Source organism: Rhineura floridana, chromosome 2 (genome assembly GCF_030035675.1).
Source record: "Rhineura floridana isolate rRhiFlo1 chromosome 2, rRhiFlo1.hap2, whole genome shotgun sequence".
In the NCBI taxonomy this organism is placed as follows: domain Eukaryota; kingdom Metazoa; phylum Chordata; class Lepidosauria; order Squamata; family Rhineuridae; genus Rhineura; species Rhineura floridana.
The window spans coordinates 166,468,616-166,487,948 of NC_084481.1; the positions used below are offsets into that span (position 1 = coordinate 166,468,616).

Below are 19,333 nucleotides of genomic sequence, written 5' to 3' on the forward strand. Positions count from 1 at the left end.
AAGTAGATAGAAATGAAGCGGTTAGAGAGAGTTGTGTACACTTCACAATTATTGAATTGTGTGGAAAACGTGTTAATGTATGCATAGGCTAATGTCTGAGTAAGCTGCAGTGCACTGCATATAAAGTAAATTTGAACTGTATGCCAGTGCACATTCCAGCGCAATAGGGTTTTTTAAATTCCATTTATCTTATTGAGTGGATGTGTTTGTGTGTTGTAGGAGGATCATATTTCAGGGAACTGCACAGTTATTCTGCTGTTTGCACCTTTTTGTGCCGTTAAATACAACTGAATGTCAGCAGCTACCACAGCTTCTGTTTGCCCCTTGAGACAAATGCACGTGCTTGAAGGATAAGACTTCTGTAATGTTACAACAAAACACAAAAGCTACAGTTTACATCCCAGCTGAATTCAATAGTAAAACTCCCAACTTAATAGCTCTGGGTTTCATCCTAAATGTGAACTAGAATTGTTTTTTAAAAATTCAAGTTCTAGATCCATGATTTGAGAACTCACACACATTCACTTAGTTACAAATCAGTATGACAGCAATAGGCAACCAGTAGCTAACTTGCTCTAAATATTGGGCTTCCTAGATTTCTACCATTCTGGCAGAATGGCTTTTCGCATAGCATATAAGCTGATAAAAGTATGAATTTCTCATTTTCCTTCATGTGCAGTACCATGATCTTAACACAACCAGAATGTCTCAATAAGTTGTAGGGCAAGAACAGATTGGTGTGACTGAAAAAAATACCAGTTGAAAATCTATACAGGTAATATACAGTATAACAAATGTACTGGCAGCTTTCCCAACTTTTGTTTCATTTGGATGTCCTGCGTGGCTGTTCTCGCAAAAAAAACCTTGGTATTTCCTTTTCTTTTTTTACTACAAAGCTGTGAAGTAAAACAAAACTGAAAATAAATTTACTTTATACCAAGAGAAATAAGTGTGACCGTGATTCTTTTTATCTCACTTGTTATTTTAAAGTGTTTTAATTAGGCGTAGTGGTTGGACTATGACCTGGGAGACCAGGGTGCGAATCCCCACACAGCCACGAAGCTCACTGGGTGACCTTGGGCCAGTCACTGCCTCTCAGCCTCAGAGGGAGGCAATGGTAAACCATCTCTGAATACCGCTTACCATGAAAACCCTATTCATAGGATTGTCATAAGTCGGAATCGACTTGAAGGCAGTCCATTTCATTTTTAATTAGTTTGCTAGTAGGATTTGTGTGTATGGAAAGAGCAGAAAAGTGGTTATTCAACATCTAGTTTGTCAAGCATCTTCCCGAATTAATGCAGGATATTTTTAAGTTTTTAAAGTCTTTTAAGTACCATAATTTCTTGCTTGCTCCAATATGGAGTTTCCTTGTGAACATGTTAATTAGAACAGCAACATTTCATCAACATTAATGGATTAGATTACTTGGGGTTGTATTCAACTAAGCCCTACTTCAAGTAGACCCATTTAAATTAATGAATCTTAAGTTAGTCATGCATATTGTATTAACTTTAACGGATCTACTCTGAGTAGGACTAGCACTGAATACCACTTTTGATCTTTTTTAAAAAAAAGTCTATCAGGACAACTGATCCTTGTCATTGAAGCACCATCAGACTTTTCATATAACGTGCTTGTGTGGAAGTACTTTAAAATGGTTCTTTGGGGGAAATAATTTTTTGTCCCTTTTTTAATAACTGTTGGGCAGTGCTTGTATCAAAATTTATGTCTCCAGGACAGATGTGTGTGCCCTAACAACGTTGACATCCCCTGAATGAGTCAGTGACTGAGGCTTAAACATCTGCATATTAACATTTTACAATGTATGTGAAGACTGAATTAAGTTCATAGCAAGGAGTATCCCATTCCTTGATCCAGGAATAAGAAGTTTGGTCTTCTAACTGCACCCAGTCTTGGTTTGCATCACAGCCTTTAAAGAGCACAGCTTTTTAATGCCTAAAACTTGCCTGGCTTTTTGCCTTTTTCCCATCAAAAGTTTGTGAAAGGTTGTTGAACATTGGGGCTGAATGAAAGGGTTGTTTCTTCAATTTTGAATCTTTCAGCATCTTGTACCACAGAAATGCTTTTGATCACTGCAGCCTAGCTGATCAAAAACCTCAAAAGTTGACCTCCAAAGATCACAATAACTCAGAACATAAGCAGAAATATTTATTGGATGGCACGGTAAAAATGTTTCTAATTGTGACAGTCTAGAAACCATTGTGACCATAGCATGTAGTAACTTTTATCAGAAGTATTTTATTATGAATCTTAATTTCAGCGCAGCACCTCCAGAGAAAATTTTCATGTATGCATTAAGGTGTTTTGGTCAACAATGAATGGGCTGCACGCAAGCCATTTTTCTAACAGGGAGACAGGGTGGCTTCCAAACACATGTAGTTGCAGTATCAAATCCTTGTACAATTTCTCACCACATGAGCTATTCCTGTTTGAAGCACCCTTAAACTAGATGCAGATGTCTGCAATAGATCTTACTTGTAAGAGAAACAAGATCCAGTTCAATCAGTCAGTTTCCCAATACATAGGATTTAAACCTGAACCAGAAAGATGTGGCTAGAAAAATACATTGTTTTCTGCAGACTTAGAACCAAACTCAAACTTTTGCAAGATTATTGGCTCAACCACAATGGCCATTGATCCATCTAGCCATGTAAGCAAATTTACTCTACTGCATGCACTCATCTATCCTGTTGCTGGATGATCTTTCACAGTGAAAAGCTTTGGCCACAGAAATAATGCTGGCCACAGGAATAATGCAGCTTAGATTTTACTGCAGCATACAAAGAAAACTATATGAACAGGTTTTGAAATATTTGTTTCCAAATAAATTGAATTAATATAAAAACCAGATTAATCACTTTATCCCTCAAGTAGATTTGCCTAGCGACACACCTGGGACAGGGTGTTGCTCTATTCACATTTCACATGACCCACTTCCTGGAAGTGAGATTGAGGATGCTCTTCCCTTGCCCGAATGGGGGGTTTCTGCCCCTGATCCGCTCCAGATTTCTGAAGGTTTTTTGACACCTCCCGCTCTATCCAAGCCTAATAATCTCACAAGCCCCTGGATCACACCTTCTTTACAAAGGCAAGTGGAGCTGGAAGGGATGGATAAAGTATACCCCCTTAAATTGGAGTCATCTTTACAGCTGCTGGCTAACGATCTCGACTCAATCAAGAACTTCTTATGGGAATGTTATGCTCTCTTGGTCATAATAGCCGAATTCCATAAATCTCCCACTTGGGAAACCCACAACGAGTGCTTGGGAACTCATATGGGTACTCAGACCTCTCCTATTCTCCGAATGAAGACCCTCGCTCCCAAAAACACAAAGAAGGGCTCCAAGCGCAAACCTGTGAAATCAAAGGGAGTAGAGGTGGCCCAGAAGAAGAAAACTGTAAATCTTAAGTCTAAAGGGAAAAAGAAAAATACTTCAACCCGCTCCAAGGGAATGGATTTTAAAAAGCTTTTCAAAATAATGGAAGCAACCCCACGGACTCCCACCCAGCTGTCCAGGTTATCTACGTCAGCTTCCCAGAACACTAAGGACTGCCCTACTGCTGGACACCTAGATCTCCCTCGCATACCACCGCATCCACTTACTGGGTCTAATTATACCCCCCTACCTTCTGAGACACCTCCAAATGCTTTAACTGAGAGCATGCCTCCCAGCGATGAAATCCAAGATCCGTGGCAACATGTCCTTGACTCTGACTTATTGCTGCAAGATGAGGTGCGATACTCCCCTCTTCCTATATCCCAGCAAAACTGGAATCTGTCTTTGAGCCGTTGCAAATTAGTGATTTCCAACTTTCCAAAACCAAAAGGTATGATACCTTTTTACCAACGCAAAGCACACTTACAGGATGTGATGAGTAACATCGTCCCAGCATGTGGCCTGATAGAAGACATTATGGACATTGAATACCTATTTTATGATTATCAAAATGCCAGAGTAGTGGTGACTTTTGGGTCCTGGACGTCCTTGATGCGGCTATATACGGAGAAGGATAATTTTTATCGTGCAGGGCTACCTTTAAGTAGGTTATTTGCAAACCAGAAGCCCATCCAACTTTTTAGTAAAAACTCGAGCTGTGATATAAAGGAAAATTTAAGGAACTTTATTTATTTATTTATTTTATTTTATTTATATACCGCCCTAAGCCCAAGGACGAGCCTCTGATTGAAGTCCATTCCATGTTTTTGGATCCACATCTTCAACAGCCACAACCCTCTACTCTAATCTTTGCCCCAACCTGGGAAGAGAAGGAACTTATAAACTCGTTCCACTCCCTGCCTATAAGATCTCAGAAGGAGATCATTGACCGACTGACGGTGTTAAGAGACACTCTTGCCCATGCCATTTCCCCTGAAGTTGAAATGACTCCCACATCACAGGAATGCACTCAAGTGGGATCTGTTCTTAAGAGAAAGACCACCCAACAGATCGCAATCAACTCTTTAATTCAAATTTCCTCTCCACCAACAGATTTTATGCGTTCGCCTTCAGGAGATCACAACCACCAACCAACTAATAGCCATGGTGTGGTACAGGCTTCTCCTAAGATATCTTCCCTTAACTCCCCGCATAAACCGTTAATGGCGGGTTCGGACTGGGATAGATCCAGATATCTTGGTCCTGAGGAACTGGCTCATGTCCCGGTGGGGCCCCCTAAAATAGGGACTGCAAAGGTGTCCTCGTGTGTGCCCCTGGTAAGGTACACCGCCCTGAGAGCTTGTTGCTATAGGGCGGTTTAAAAATGTAATAATAAAATAAATAAATAAATAAATAAGGTCTGGCGCCATATTTTTGGATAAAGATGGTGTGCTAAACCAGATCTCAGAGTGCGTTTGACAATCCCCGCTTAGAGATGGCCCCCCAGCCAGGTCTTTGTCAGGGGAGGATGGCGCACCTCTATCATCGGTTTGGGGTCAGACTGGTTCCCAAATAGACTAAATTAATTTCCTCACTTGGAATATAGCGGGGTGGACATCTAAACAAAACTGTCCTGGGTTCAGGGAATTTTTGGGTACCCATGATGTGATATTTATACAGGAAACCTGGTCTTGTAAAAAAATCTATGTGAATGGTTTTTCAGTATTAGAGTTATTTGCTGAGCCCCCTAAAGGGAAAGGCAGGCCCAAGGCAGGCTTAGCAATTCTGGTTTCCACTTCTCTACATATGAACATCAGAGAGCTTCCGCCATGCGGAAATATTGCGATTGCGGGATTTAGAACTATCACCCTTTTAGTAATTAATGTATATATCCCGCCCTCGCCTCACAAACGTGGTATAATAGCGTCTTGGGAAAATCTGGAAAAATATGTAGTTGAACTAGAAGCTCTATACCCTAGGGCATATCCCATTGTAATGGGAGATTTCAATGCCAGAATTGGCCTGAATAACAATGCCCTTTTCTTATCCAAACTATGGGGAGGAATAGATACAGCCAACTTTATTCCTAGGTTTGACAGTTTTTCCAAGGATCTAAAGGTGAATTATGCGGGAACCTGCCTGACTCAATTAGTGGCCCGTTTAAATTTGACGATTCTTAATAGCCATACAAAAGTTGACAATCCTGCAGAATTCACCTACATCTCTAGCCACGGAAGTAGTGTGGTGGATTATGTGCTCATTTCCCAATCTCTCTTTAATTTAATCTGCAACTTTTCAGTTGGTGTGAGATTTGAAAGTGATCATTTACCTTTAACTTTAACCCTGCGAATACCTGAGTTAGGCCACCTAGAGATAAATCCTCATTATGAGGTCCAGGCACCTGACTCCTCCTATAAGAGAGTCTTTTGGTCGGATGCGATCGCTGAGAAGGTGTCTAACCTCTTAGACTCTCCTTCGAGCTTGGATCTTAGGTCCCGATTAGTTGATGCTAGTGAAATTTTGGCTGGCTTATGTGTCTATTCTACTCTGACCTCGGCCCTGAAGACGGCCTTAAGGCCACCACCCCCTTCTTCTCGAACACTCAGGACAAAAACTTCTAGCTGGTTTGACAAGGATTGTCATGAGGCTAAGAACCAATTGAGAAGGGTGTACATCAGATATAGAAACGATAATGTAAATACACTGCCATCGGAATATTACCTTATTAAAAGGAAATATAAATTACTGATTGCTAGCAAAAAACGACGAGATGTTCAAGAGCGATGGAAGGTTCTAATAAATGCCTCTTTAAATAATAACTCCAAGCTCTTTTGGTCCTTGGTTACAGGTGCCTTGGGCTCTTCTTCTAACTCCCAATGTAACATCCCGCCCGCTATATGGGAACACCATTTCTCCGCTTTGTTTGCAAATTCCTCAGAATACTCTTCATGTATGCCAACTATTATAGACATAAGCGCATTGCCAGCTTGGCCCCCAATTGAACAATCCGAGACAGTTAGATTGATTAAGTCCTTAAAAACTGGTAAGGCCCCGGGGATTGATTCAATTCTTCCTGAACTGATAACAACACGTATAGACTGGTGGGCCCCAGTTCTGGCCAACCTCTTCACCTTGATTAACCTAACGGGCAAGTTTCCCCAAGCTTGGCTTGAGGCGGTTGTTATCCCAGTATATAAAAAAGGGGATAGGGACGACCCCACCAACTATAGACCCATTAGCCTTCTGTCAGTGGTGGGAAAGATTCACGCTAACCTTCTAAATGTGAGACTGACCTCCTGGATAGAGGAAGAGGATATATTGGGTCGAGAGCAGGCTGGTTTTAGAAAGGGCAGATCTACTATTGATCATTGTGCAGTATTGAACCATCTGGCAGAGAAGTATAGATGCTCTTTCGGTAATGGTTTATATGTTGCCTTTATCGATCTGAAGACTGCCTTTGACTCCATCCCGAGAGAATTACTATGGACTAAATTATCCCAGACATCGATTGATAAGAGACTCTTGTTCTTGATTAGCCGTTTATATCAGCACACAACACTTCGTGTGCGATGTGGCATGGATGGTAGTCTGACAAATCCTATCTCTGCCACAAAAGGAGTACGTCAGGGATGCATACTGGCCCCTACCCTATTCAATCTTTTTATCAACGATCTGAGTAAATACTGCCTTGCTGATAACTTCCATCCTCCCAAACTGGCCGATACTAAGTGTCCTTTACTGCTTTATGCAGATGACACTGTATTAATGTCCCTCTCGAAGATTGGCCTAAAACGCCTCTTACGTGCTTTTATGACTTATTGTGACACAAACTCCCTTACCATCAATTTCAATAAGTCAAAAATTATGGCTTTCTCTCAGCGCTCTGTGATCCATTCTTGGGCAATAAATGGCCAAAAGATTGATCAAGTCAAACAGTACAGGTACCTGGGGATCTTGTTCTGTGCGACACTCTCCTGGTCTACACACATCCGAATTGCAGTTCAAACTGCCCGTAACACCTCTAAGGCCATTCTTCGATTTTTTTCTACCCAGGGCGGCCAGTATATCCCGGCTGCTCTCCAGACTTTTAAAGCTAAAATCCTCCCTCAACTCCTCTATGGTATTCCATTATGGGTTTCTAGCTTTAATGCCAAAGTGGAATCGATACTTTTGATCTTCCTGCGCTCTATGTTTAGAATGCCTCGATGTGCCTCGGCAGCTGGCCTCCGCCTCGAAGCGGGCTTAAATTCCATTGAATGCTCTGCCTGGATTTATGCTTTCAGATTCTGGACCAAAGCTGCTTATGCTACCCATTCTTTAGGCTACCTAAATTTAATTTGGAAAGACGCTCACCTCAGCTCTTGGTCCAAAAATTTTAATGAGAAAGTAAAGTTACTTGGCCTATCACTGGATTTGCTTTCCTTTATGGATCTTGACTCTGCTAATCACACTATTGGCCAGCGTATCAAGGATATAGCCCTCCAATATTCAATGGTCAGTGCTCGTAAAACTTGTTCCCCTTTCTATTTTGGCCTAAGCCCTCCATTCCCTAAACCCATGGCCTATCTTGCCAATTTGACCATACCAAGTTTTCGTCATCTGTTTGCCAGGGCTAGATTCAACTGCCTCCCCTCGGCGCTCTTAGAGGGCCGCTTTCAAGGAACTCCATATGAAAAACGACTGTATCTGCAAGAAGGGGGAGGTAGAAACAATTGCTCATGTTCTTCTTACCTGTGACTTATATAAAGATGTACGGGCCAGATTTATTTCGCCATGTATCGAAGCTTTTCCTGGCAGGCCCACCAAGTGGTTAGTGAACCATCTCTTGTCTGATATAGACAAGCGTACCATTGAATCAGTCGCCCAGTTTCTAATTCTAGCTCAGAGCCTACGTAAAAATGGTACCTAACATTATGACTGATTGTTGTAGACTAATTTTTTTAGCTGATGATTCTGTATTGTCTCGTTTTATTTGTTTTAATCTGAAACTATAATCAATTGTATATTAGGTCTATGACCGCACAATAAAATTTGATTTGATTTGATTAATCACTTTTTGCTACTTTTGAAATATCTGTTTTAATAGTGATAACTTGTTCAACATTCCTCGCCCCTTAGGATCTCTCACTGCAAAATCTTTCAAACAAACAAAAAATAGCTATGGCTTTCAAGGAAGTTGTCATGCAGAGGGCCGCATTTCTTGATGGCAAATGTCTGGGACTACATGCCAGTGGTGTGTGGGACCAGAAGGAAAAAGTGGGTGACGCAATGAATGTGACTCTTACCTTTTTGTATACACTATCTACATTTCAAGCATGCAAGTCAGATTTCTACACACGTTCCCAGACGCATCTCTCCATGCTCTATCAAGGCAACCAAGAGACATTACCACAGTTCATGGACAGGTTCCAGCCAGGAAAAAGCACTTAAGCAGAACACAGGTGATGTGTTGCCTGGGGGCCAGACAGATAAGCCTGAAGGACCACATGTTGCCCCCAAGCCTGAGATTCCCCACTTGTGCGTCAAGAGTTGCTAATGTGCACTAGAACAATATGTTTCTCATCATAATGATAGCTGGTAACTGCCTTGCAGAAGATGCCTTAGTGCTGATGTCAGTTATCAATAACTGAAGAAGTAGATCTCCAGTTGGCCATCATTTGGTAAAGGGAAAGGGATGCTGTTTTTGTACATCACTGTTGAGTTGTGCTGCCCTCTCCATATTAAGTTGTTAAAGGACAGAGATCACCAGAGGTCCTTGACTTGCAAGTGAATGTTGGCTGGCTTCTTTCAGTCAAAAAATCGGGGTAATTTTGAGGTTGAGGATAGCAATGCAGGTGGCATTTTTCAGGCATACATGGTGAGCTGTAGCCACTGGAAGAAACAAAAAAAAAAGATAAGTGACAATAGAAATGTTTGAAATACAGAACAAAAGACTATCTGTGCAAACCTAAATCTACCATTCTACTTGCACTTAACCTGGAAGCAATCCCCATTGAACTTGGTGGGATTTACTTCTGAGTAAACATGCAGCAGTTCAGATTTAAAATCTTTCTTCACTTCTGTTTCAGTATTCAGATATATATATGGCTAAAGGGTATGAAACTTTGGGTTGTTTTGTTATGACAATACACAATAGCACTACATTTACAAGGGAAGGAATTTTACCCATAGGCACAACAGTCCAGGCTCTGCTGGGGGGAATTGTCTTCCTCGTAGCAATGTGTAGAGGTATCTATTATTAACTATCTGTAATAACCACTCGGGTGGGAGAGGCATTGGACAGGATCCATAGTCTGGTTAAGTAGATGATAGGCACCCTACTTTTTCCACTGGGGGGTCCCCTTAAGGGATCTTGGGGTGCTGCATTTCTGCCCATGGCCCCAACTTGGGGTGCTGTCAAGTAGCAGCCCTCCTCGGTTGGCTGAGAAGCCCACTGGAGAAGTCTACGTCATGGGTCAGCAATCAGGGCAACTCCCAGTAGGCAGTTCCAGCACTTGGGCTGCTTATCAGCCAGCAGTTGGACTGGTCAATGACTGGATCCTTGCCCTATGTCACACATACTCCGTGCCCTGTAACCAATAAAGCTGTGGCCTTGTTCAACACACACAAATTTGCTCCCAAAGCTGCACCCGAGATGCATGTGTGTGCATGATACAAGCATGCATGCAGGTATTTAGGAGGAAATGCAACATGAGAAGGTTGTTTTGATTTTTGTTCTTGATGGCAATTCTTTTTAGCATGTCCTCTCATTAGGAAGGGAAATAATTGAACAGTACAGCAGTAACTTTAAGAACCACACCCCAAAGTAAAGGTGGTTACCTCTAAGACATTCAGTTTAATAATACCATCTCCATCTTTATCAAAGGCATTAAATGCACCTAAGGGAATATGAGGGGGGGGGAACAAATGGTTATTCTATGTAAAATGTAAAGCATTCTGATTAGTAAGCTAGACAGCAGCCTAAGTATTATGAGGTATTGGTAACTGCAATGCTTCCAACTTCCTCTTTCAAATGCTACTTAACTACTTAAAGTTAAGGTAAAGGTGTCCCCGTACTTACAGTGCGAGTCGTTTCCGACTCTTAGGGTGACGTCTTGTGATGTTTACTAGGCAGACCATATATATGGGGTGGGATTGCCAGTTCCTTCCCTGGCCTTTCTTTAGCCCCCAGCTTATGCCAGGTACTCATTTTACTGACCAAGGATGGGTGGAAGGCTGAGTGGACCTTGACCTATTTTACCGGAGATTTTACTCCCTCCTTCCATTGGAATCGAACTCTAGCCGTGAGCAGAGCTTCGGCTGCGTTACCGCCGCTTACCACTCTGCGCCACGGAGGGTCATACTTAGCTACTTATCTCATACTAAAAAGTATAATGTGTAAGCTAGGAATTCGTAAATATCAGCAATGCCAATTTCCATTAGTAAGCTTGGAAGATCCTGATAGCTGCCATATTTGAGAGCTAATCTCCTTCAGACAAAACCCATATCCAATGGCTATTTAGAGCAATCTTTTTTTGGAATGGCCCTTTTTCTCATGAGATGAACATTGGCAATCAATATGGACACAGTGCTTACTTCTTGATACCTTATCCCATTCTGTTCCTTGGTATGCTGTTGAGCTTAGGGCAATGAATCAAGGGCTAGAGCTCAAGTACTGGAGTTAGCCACTAGACAAAAGGTGGAAAGTCTGGGATGAGTCTGAAGACAAGTGGCAATCCCCATATAGCTGTCCCCTGTCAGCATTACATTCATGCAATAGAATCCAGCAGAGCTTTTCCAGGTGGTATTCCACTCTGGGTTAGCCTCCTTGGGCACGCTTGAGTGGATATAATTATTTTAAATACATTGTAGGAAAAATAAAACTCACGGAACATTCCCTCCAGTCTCACAAAGCAACAGATGAAGCTGTCAAACTCAATGTTCATATTTCTGTTAGCATAGCGCATTGTAATGATGTCATACAACTGGTTATTCAGGTGAAACCCTGAGGGGAAAAACAAAATTGAACATTCTGGGTGGTAGGAATTTGTTTTTATTTTTCTCTCTTACTTTTTGGAGGTAATATTACTTAGATCAGTAATGGGGAACTGATCTCTCTAGCTGTTGACTCCCATCAGCCCTAGCCGCCATGGTTAATGATCAGAAATGATGGGAGTTGTAATCCAGCAAAAACTGGAGGGCTACAGATGGCCCCTATGTTTAGGTTTCCTATATAAAAAAAATCAAAGACAAAACAGGCAAAAATCCACTTTAAGTGATATACGGCCATGAGCACTGTGTGATACCTGCATCTTTAACTGCATTACGCATTTCATAGCTGTTAATGGTTCCAGAATGATCAGTGTCGTAAAGTTTGAAAATTTTCTGGAAAAGAGAAATTGACATGATGGTTAGGGTTTAGTATGTAAGAATCTTTCATACAGAACAAATCAGATACCGCTATTCCCACAGAAAATACAGGAACAGGAGGACTTCCGGGAAGGGTGACTTCGCTTGTGCCTGCTTTTGGGACGGGCTCCCGCCTCAAAAGAAGCTTATTCAGATATAAATCAGTCAGAACATTTTTTTTTTTGACTGATGAAATTTCTCCCGGGCAGGGAGAAACGTAGAGATCAACCTCAAAAGCCTGTTTTTGTTGGGAGGACTGGATTTCATTAATTTATGAGATAAGGTCCAGCCAACAATGCCGGACGGACTTTCTAACAAGCTCTATCTGCTTAAGCGATACGTTTATCTTTTCTTTAAAGAGAGAACGGACTAACAGGCAAGCACCCTTCTTTCTATTATTTTTTTTTACTTGGTTTAAATTGTTACAGCAAAAGGAGATTTGTCAGATTGATCGGCTTTGGACAACTTCTGGGTGAGATATAACTCTTTTCTGTTATTCACGAAATTAACAGCTTATCTCTGTTTCTGTCGCAAAAAGCTGTCCTGGAAGTGCATTCTAAAGATAATAAACAGAAGAGGGATTTCTATTCCTGATTTCTATTCCGAGGAATATTATATTGTCTGGGACTATTCTCTTTTTGGTCTATTTTATTTTGACGAATCTGCTTCTTCACGACACCACTAACTGTTTTGATGCTGAGAACTAAATTTGTTTTGCATTCTTGAACATAGAGAGATAAGGCAGGTTGCTCTGTTTATACTGTGATGTCATCAAGCCTGGAATATTAACCCAATTGTTGCTGAAATAAGAAGTGGTTCTTCTTTATTTTTGTTTTGTTTTGTTTTCGTGGTTTTAAAAATGGCAATCAAGAAAGTGGCTGAGAATCTGGAAGTAACTATGTTTCAGAAAATAATGGATGAGATTGAGATAACGAAACAAACCCTGCGACAGGGTAGTAAGGAGCTGAAAATTGAACTGAGCAAAATGACGCAGGAGCTTAAAGAAATAGGGGATCCTGTGAGAGAGGAGAATGAGATCAGAGATGAGAAAAGAAAAAATAAAGGGAAGATACAAGCCCTGGAGATTGGAACAAATGTGGAATTGGAAAAAGATCTGGAGTTTATGGATTTTAGAAATAAAATCTACTGTTTGGAATTTAACGTTATCTCTGAAGAAATTAATGAAGATATTAGAGATAAAGTTATCAATGGCTTGGATAATCTTCTGGACTGGAATGATGTGATGGAGCTTGATATAGAGAAAATCTATGGAATTAACTGCAGCCATGTGACAATGGAAAAACTCTTAAGAGATGAGCCAGTGCATTTTGTAAAAAAGAAGAACACAGATATGACTTTACAACAGTATTTCAGCAACTTATTCAGAATGGATGGCAAGAAAATATTTGGGATAGAGGAAATTCCCATCAGACTCTTATTATATGACTATGGTTACAACAGCAAGATTATTATGGAATACTGATAATGGAAGATTGGACACTGAAATTACTGGACTTAACAGGACTATTGAAGATGGAAGATGGAACTAATAGGGATAATGGAATAATGGCTATTGAAATTATTGGACCTAACAGATTCTGATGAGATGGATTAATCGAAATGTTTATTTGGACTATGGTTATGACAATAAGATTATTATAATTATTAACGAGATGGATTAATTGACATGTTTATTTGGAGAAAAATTGATAGATATATTTCTTAAAGAATTGAAACCTCTCTTTGACTTTTTTGTGGAAAGAATAAAGTAATGTTTATGAGATTTGATGATTAATTAAGATAACTACTGGAGGAAAGTGATTTTATAATATGATTTAAGAGACAGGATTGTTATATATTGTAGACCTATAACTGATTTGATATGTGACAAATGGGAAGTCAACATTTTATTTTATTTTGTTTAATCATTTTTGTTTTGTTTTGTTTTTTGTCTTTGAATGTTTTATGATTTTGTTTTCTATGTTTTATGAAAATTTGAATAAAAATTATTGTAAAAAAAAAAAGAAAATACAGGAACAGGAAATGGCCTGTTCACTTTTTTGCAGGCCACAAAGTAGCCAGTAAGAGACAAATTGCTTTCGTAGCCTGGTAGCACAGTTACACTGGGTTGCATTCAACTAAGTCCTACTCAGAGTAGACCCATTTAAATTTATGAACCTAAGTTATGTCTATTCACTTGCAGTTCTGCTCTGAGTAGGACTAACACTGAACACCACCCAATGGTTTATTTATTTATTTATTTATTTAATTAAGCTTATATACCGCCCGACTAGCAACAGCTCTCTGGGCGGTGAACATTAAAAATACAATAAAAATAACACAAAACTGTACACAAAACTGTACAGTCTAAAATCAAAATATAATAATTTAGAATTAACAGGAATTAAAATGCCTCAGAGAAGAGAAAGGTTTTAACCTGGCGCCGAAAAGATGATAGTGTCGGCGCCAGGCACACCTCCTCGGGAAGACCATTCCATAGTTCGGGGGCCACCACTGAGAAGGCCCTAGATCTTGTCACCACTCTCCGGGCTTCCCTATGAGTCGGAACCCGGAGGAGGGCCTTCGTAGTAGACCGTAGTGTACGGGCCGGTTCATATCGGGAGAGGCGTTCCGACAGATATCGTGGTCCCGCGCCGTATAAGGCTTTATAGGTAAGTACCAACACTTTGAATCTGGCCCGGAAGCATATTGGAAGCCAGTGCAAACGGGCTAGCACAGGTGTTATATGCTCAGACCGCTTAGTTCTTGTTAGCAGTCTGGCTGCCGCATTTTGCACTAGCTGTAGCTTCCGAATCGTCTTCAAAGGTAGCCCTACGTAAAGCGCATTGCAGTAGTCCAGACGCGAGGTTACCATAGCATGTACCACTGATGAGAGGTCCTCCTTACTCAGATAGGGACGTAGCTGGGCTACCAACCGAAGTTGGTAGAACGCATTCCAGGCCACCGAGGCTACATGAGCCTCAAGTGTGAGGGAAGAGTCTAAGATGACTCCCAGACTACGCACCTGTTCCTTTAGGGGGAGTGTAACCCCATCCAGGACAGGGTATATATCCACCATCCGATGGTTATGTTCAGATGTCATACTAAACTATGGCTTAGTGTTATGTGTACAAGCCGACTTTTCTCCTGGACTCAAACATTCCCACACAACTGGGAATAGTAGTTTGGAAGTCTTTGTTTCTACTTCTTGTTAAGTGAAGATTACCATGTTGCCCAGACTGACAAATCGCAGTTAATGTCAATTGTGGTTAGCTTAAAACAAGACAACTTCAAACTCTGGTTTCTGTAGCTCGCTTATTCACACTAAACATAATGTTAACCACAAGTATGGGTTCCAACAGCAACCTGTGCTTACATCTGACTTGAACACATGCTTTTAGTGTTGTAGCACCAGTTCTTTGACATTCTCTCCTCCTAGAAGTGAAACAAGCCCCCACATTTTGCATTTTTTACGTTTGTTGAAAATCCCCACCACCAAGCCTTCTCAAATTACACCATTTTATTTGTGCAGTTTTTAATTCTGTTTGGTTCAATGTTTTCAACACTGATTTATTATTTATATTGTGCTTTCTATTCTACTTTTGTACTCTGCTCAGATGTTTTTGGAATGGAGAGTGTTTTATAAATTCTGAAAATTAATAAAAAGTGTAAAACACTTTTGAGCTCCTCCCAGCCATGCAGGAGTAGGAGAGCATACTCAAACCAAGGACATTTGGCTGTTCACACTTCACTACACCATAGTTTAGCATGACATCGGAATACTGCCAGTATGGTTGTTCTTTCTTCATAAGACAAACTATTGAACTGTCTTCTAGTGGCAGAAAGTAAAGAATAGCTGGTGAACAATCCACACAGGTCCATAAATTGTGTGTTTTGCCTCCTGTTGAGAATAGAGGTCAAGGAGACCTGGAATATTTTACAAGTTGTCCTTGAAGTGATATGTTATGCACTTTAGGAACGACAGAAATGTACATTATCTTGTGCCTTCTTTAATACTTCACCCAGAATAGTAGTTAACTTTTTCTGTATGATAATTTCACACATCACCTGCCCATCCCACATGACTCTATAATTAACATAAGAAGAGCCTGCTGGATCAAGCGGGTGACCCATCTAGTCCAGCATCCTGTTCTCACAGGACCTGAGCACACTTTCTCCTCCTACAACTGGTATTTAGAACATATCGCCTCTGACTGTGGAGGTGCAACTATGGTATCTAACCACGGAATGGCAGCAACTAAACCATACTGATGATGTAGGTATCCGGCCTCACAACATGGGATGAAGAAATGCTTGATAGCTTTTTAAAATGAAGGTAAGGACTTGGGCTAATGCACTGTGATTCATCCAATCAGATTTGAGTGTAGTGGCACTATCTACCAAGAAGTTTCTCCAGATGAAGTTTTAAAAACTGATTCAAATGTTCATGGTAGCAAGTGGCATGAACATACTGTCCCGGAGTGCTTGGGCAGGGCTCACTTATCTGAAAGCTTCAAAAAATTTCCCTGCACATGGAAAACTAACTTATGAGGAAGAAAAAATCTAGCTTTGCATTCTCCCTCTGTTAGCTTCCTTTATTTTTGCTCGGAGATTTTGGTAGATAATCTCTTTCAAATCAGCAATCCCCTGCAAACTATCATGGGCTGGGCTGGGCTAGGGAGAGGGAGTCCTGATTTCTGTGATATGCTCATTTCCTTTGTCTTTAGGGAAAAAGACAAAAGCTCTATTGGAGATAGTAGCCTAGTAATTCAGTTTTCATCTTTTGTACTTTAATTTTGTTATGCTATGTATAGATTGTGGCATTCACAAGCTTGTTTACCCTTACGGAACAGTATTCTATCTTTTTAAAATATGCAAGAAGCATAAAGAATACCTGCCAGCTTTTAATCTTATCCCAAAGGTGTCGAAACTCATCAAGGTTTATTCTCCCAGAACCATCTGTCTGAGATGTTGTTTAGTTCAAAATTGTAATGAAATATAATTAGAAAAGCCAGAGTTTGGGGGTGAGGGAATCAAACTGAAAAGGGTTTAATATCCAGAAATAGGAAAGCTGAGTAAAATCTCCTGCTTAGATGCTAATGTAGTCTGTTTTAATTGTTTTTAATGTTGAATTTTAAACTGTTGTAACCCACCTTGGGGCCTGCTGGTGAAAGACAGGTAATAAATTTATAATAATAATAATATATTTTAGTAGGGCATTGGATGAGAGACTATAAGTCAGGGATGATTAACTTGTAGCCCTCCAGCTGTTGCTTTTTTGGAGGGTTCCCATAATCCCTGATCTTTGACCATGCTGGCTAAATATGATGGGAGCTGGAGCCCAACAACAACTGGAGGGCTACAGGTTAGCCAAATATCCACAGCCCAGCATAAAGGCGGTTTGGATTGCTCTGGCTGCAGCCCAAAGTACGCTACTAATGGTGTTTCAAGGACAGTTCTGTGATTTTTGCAAGCAAATATGCTAGTGTAACCAGTGTTTTTTTAAACATTGAGTGACTATTGAGAACGGGAGCAAGTTCTCTGTTGAGATGTAATGTTGTAATGTGAAATGATTGTGCATGATGTGAAAAGGATACATCCATTAAGGCAATCATGCTGCGGCAGGACTCCAGTGCAAACCCTTCGGTCTTCAGGTTCTGGTCTAAAATAAATTATTTCAATTAAATAAACATTAATAGTTCATCTTAAATATTAAATTGGCCATTTAAGACAGATAAATAATAGAACAGCAGGTCTAGTTGGGAAACAAACCTCGGGATTTATTAGTTACGGTGCAAACCAAGAAACTCCTTTCATAACCCAAAAAGATTTTTATGTATAGTGACTACAAGGATCTGGATTAAATATCATGACTGTTAAGTCTAGGACTGCCACCTATGACATCTGCACTATATGAAAAGCAACTGACAATCAATACAACTGTTAGGTGATTTCAGACTCTGGCAACAGAAGAATGTTCTAGAAATTTGCAAATTGATGTCTAATGGTCATATGATCACCAAGGAGGACTTAATTACTCTTATCAAAGGCCTGTACCTATTATTTTAACATCTCCAAATAAGGCATATCATATTAGGTTCAAGAGAACTTATTAATTTGGAAGCTGGATAACGGACCAGAATACACAAAAGCTGATTAGCAAAATCTATGCTTTGCTGTCCAATTACAAAAAGCCTGATTTAGACCCAGAGAGCATTTTAAAAGAAATAGAATATCTAAATATACAAATTGAAGAGCAGGAATGGTTTTGTATATTTAACAATGTACCCTTAGCTTTTTTGAGCTCACACTTGAATGAAAACCTTTTAAAAACTTACACTCCAGTGACATTTAACATCATATAAACTCAAACAAAATTCTTGATTGCTCAGGTCAATGCTGGAGATCCCTAAGCCTCAAAGCATTTTTTTTTTTGCAGATTTTTGGACCTGTCCCAATATTCGATAATTTTGGTACAAGGTTATAGGGAAAAAAATCAAATTACAAGCTACCAATTAACATCTAACCTCCAAAACATTCCTACTCTGCAACTTAAAGTGAAATTGAATCAGGGACCAGTTTGTAACAAATCTGATGATATCAGCCAGACAGTTGTATAGAACATTGACAGAAATTATCAAAATATATAAAACATGTAAGGATGGCTGAATAAAATCTGAGAAATTTCTCTCAACATGATGCTGGCATATACCCATACATAATAAGCAAGAAAGGTGTCTCCTTATTTATCAACTATTGGAAAGAAAATTACTGAGTAATATACAATCTTAAACTTTTTTTTGTAACTATTAAGGCCATAAGTCTGCATTCTTACCATTTATAATGTTGGTATAATATTTTATTTGGAACTGCTTTTACTATATTCTGTATTTATACTGTAAAAATTTATTTTTTAATCAAAAGTAAAATGAAATGTTAAAATGGTCTTTTAATATTTAAATCAATTTCAACAATGCAGCAGCAATAAAATCTTACTTGCTTCTTAGGACACATTATGGAAACTGCTTAGAACAGTTGTTGCTTAATGCCCTTGCATTGCCCTATTCAAATTATCATTATCATCATCATCATCATTTGATTTATATCCCACCCTTCCTCCCAGCAGGATCCCATGGCAGCAAACAAAAGCACTAAAAACATTAAAACGTCAGAAAAACAAACTTTAAAACACATTAAAACAAAACATCTTCAAAAACGTTACTTTAAAAAGGTATCAAAACATCTTCTAAGATTAAAAACATTAAAAAAGGTTTAAGAATATATTAAAAAGCAGTTCCAACACAGATGCAGACTGGGATAGGTCTCAACTTAAAAGGCTTGTTGAAAGAGGAAGTTCTTCAATAGGCACCGAAAAGATAACAGAGATGGCGCCTGTCTTATATTAACGGGAGGGAATTCCACAAGGTAGGTGCCGCCACACTAAAGGTCCGTTTCCTATGTTGTGCAGAATGGACCTCCTGATAATATAGGAGAATTCTTTCTCCATTGGGATCTTTTGCTGGGGGTCCTTAAATAAATTTGAA

General features: G+C 39.8%; 1 protein-coding gene across 5 annotated transcripts in view; it reads right to left on the minus strand.

The window, feature by feature from the left end:
• Positions 1 to 8,687: 8,687 nt before the first annotated feature.
• Positions 8,688 to 19,333, minus strand: part of CAPN3 (calpain 3) — a 57,045-nt gene continuing 46,399 nt past the window's right edge. For 4 of the 5 annotated variants that reach the window (XM_061611307.1, XM_061611308.1, XM_061611305.1 and 1 more), the window contains 6 exons: positions 17,387 to 17,451; positions 16,684 to 16,752; positions 11,687 to 11,765; positions 11,269 to 11,385; positions 10,221 to 10,279; positions 8,688 to 9,272 (listed from right to left, as the gene is read on the minus strand). In XM_061611307.1, the coding sequence (XP_061467291.1) occupies positions 9,246 to 9,272; positions 10,221 to 10,279; positions 11,269 to 11,385; positions 11,687 to 11,765; positions 16,684 to 16,752; positions 17,387 to 17,451 (416 nt within the window). In that variant the 3' untranslated portion in view covers positions 8,688 to 9,245. The remainder of the gene's footprint in view (positions 9,273 to 10,220; positions 10,280 to 11,268; positions 11,386 to 11,686; positions 11,766 to 16,683; positions 16,753 to 17,386; positions 17,452 to 19,333) is intronic. The other variant, XM_061611306.1, reaches the window with a different exon arrangement.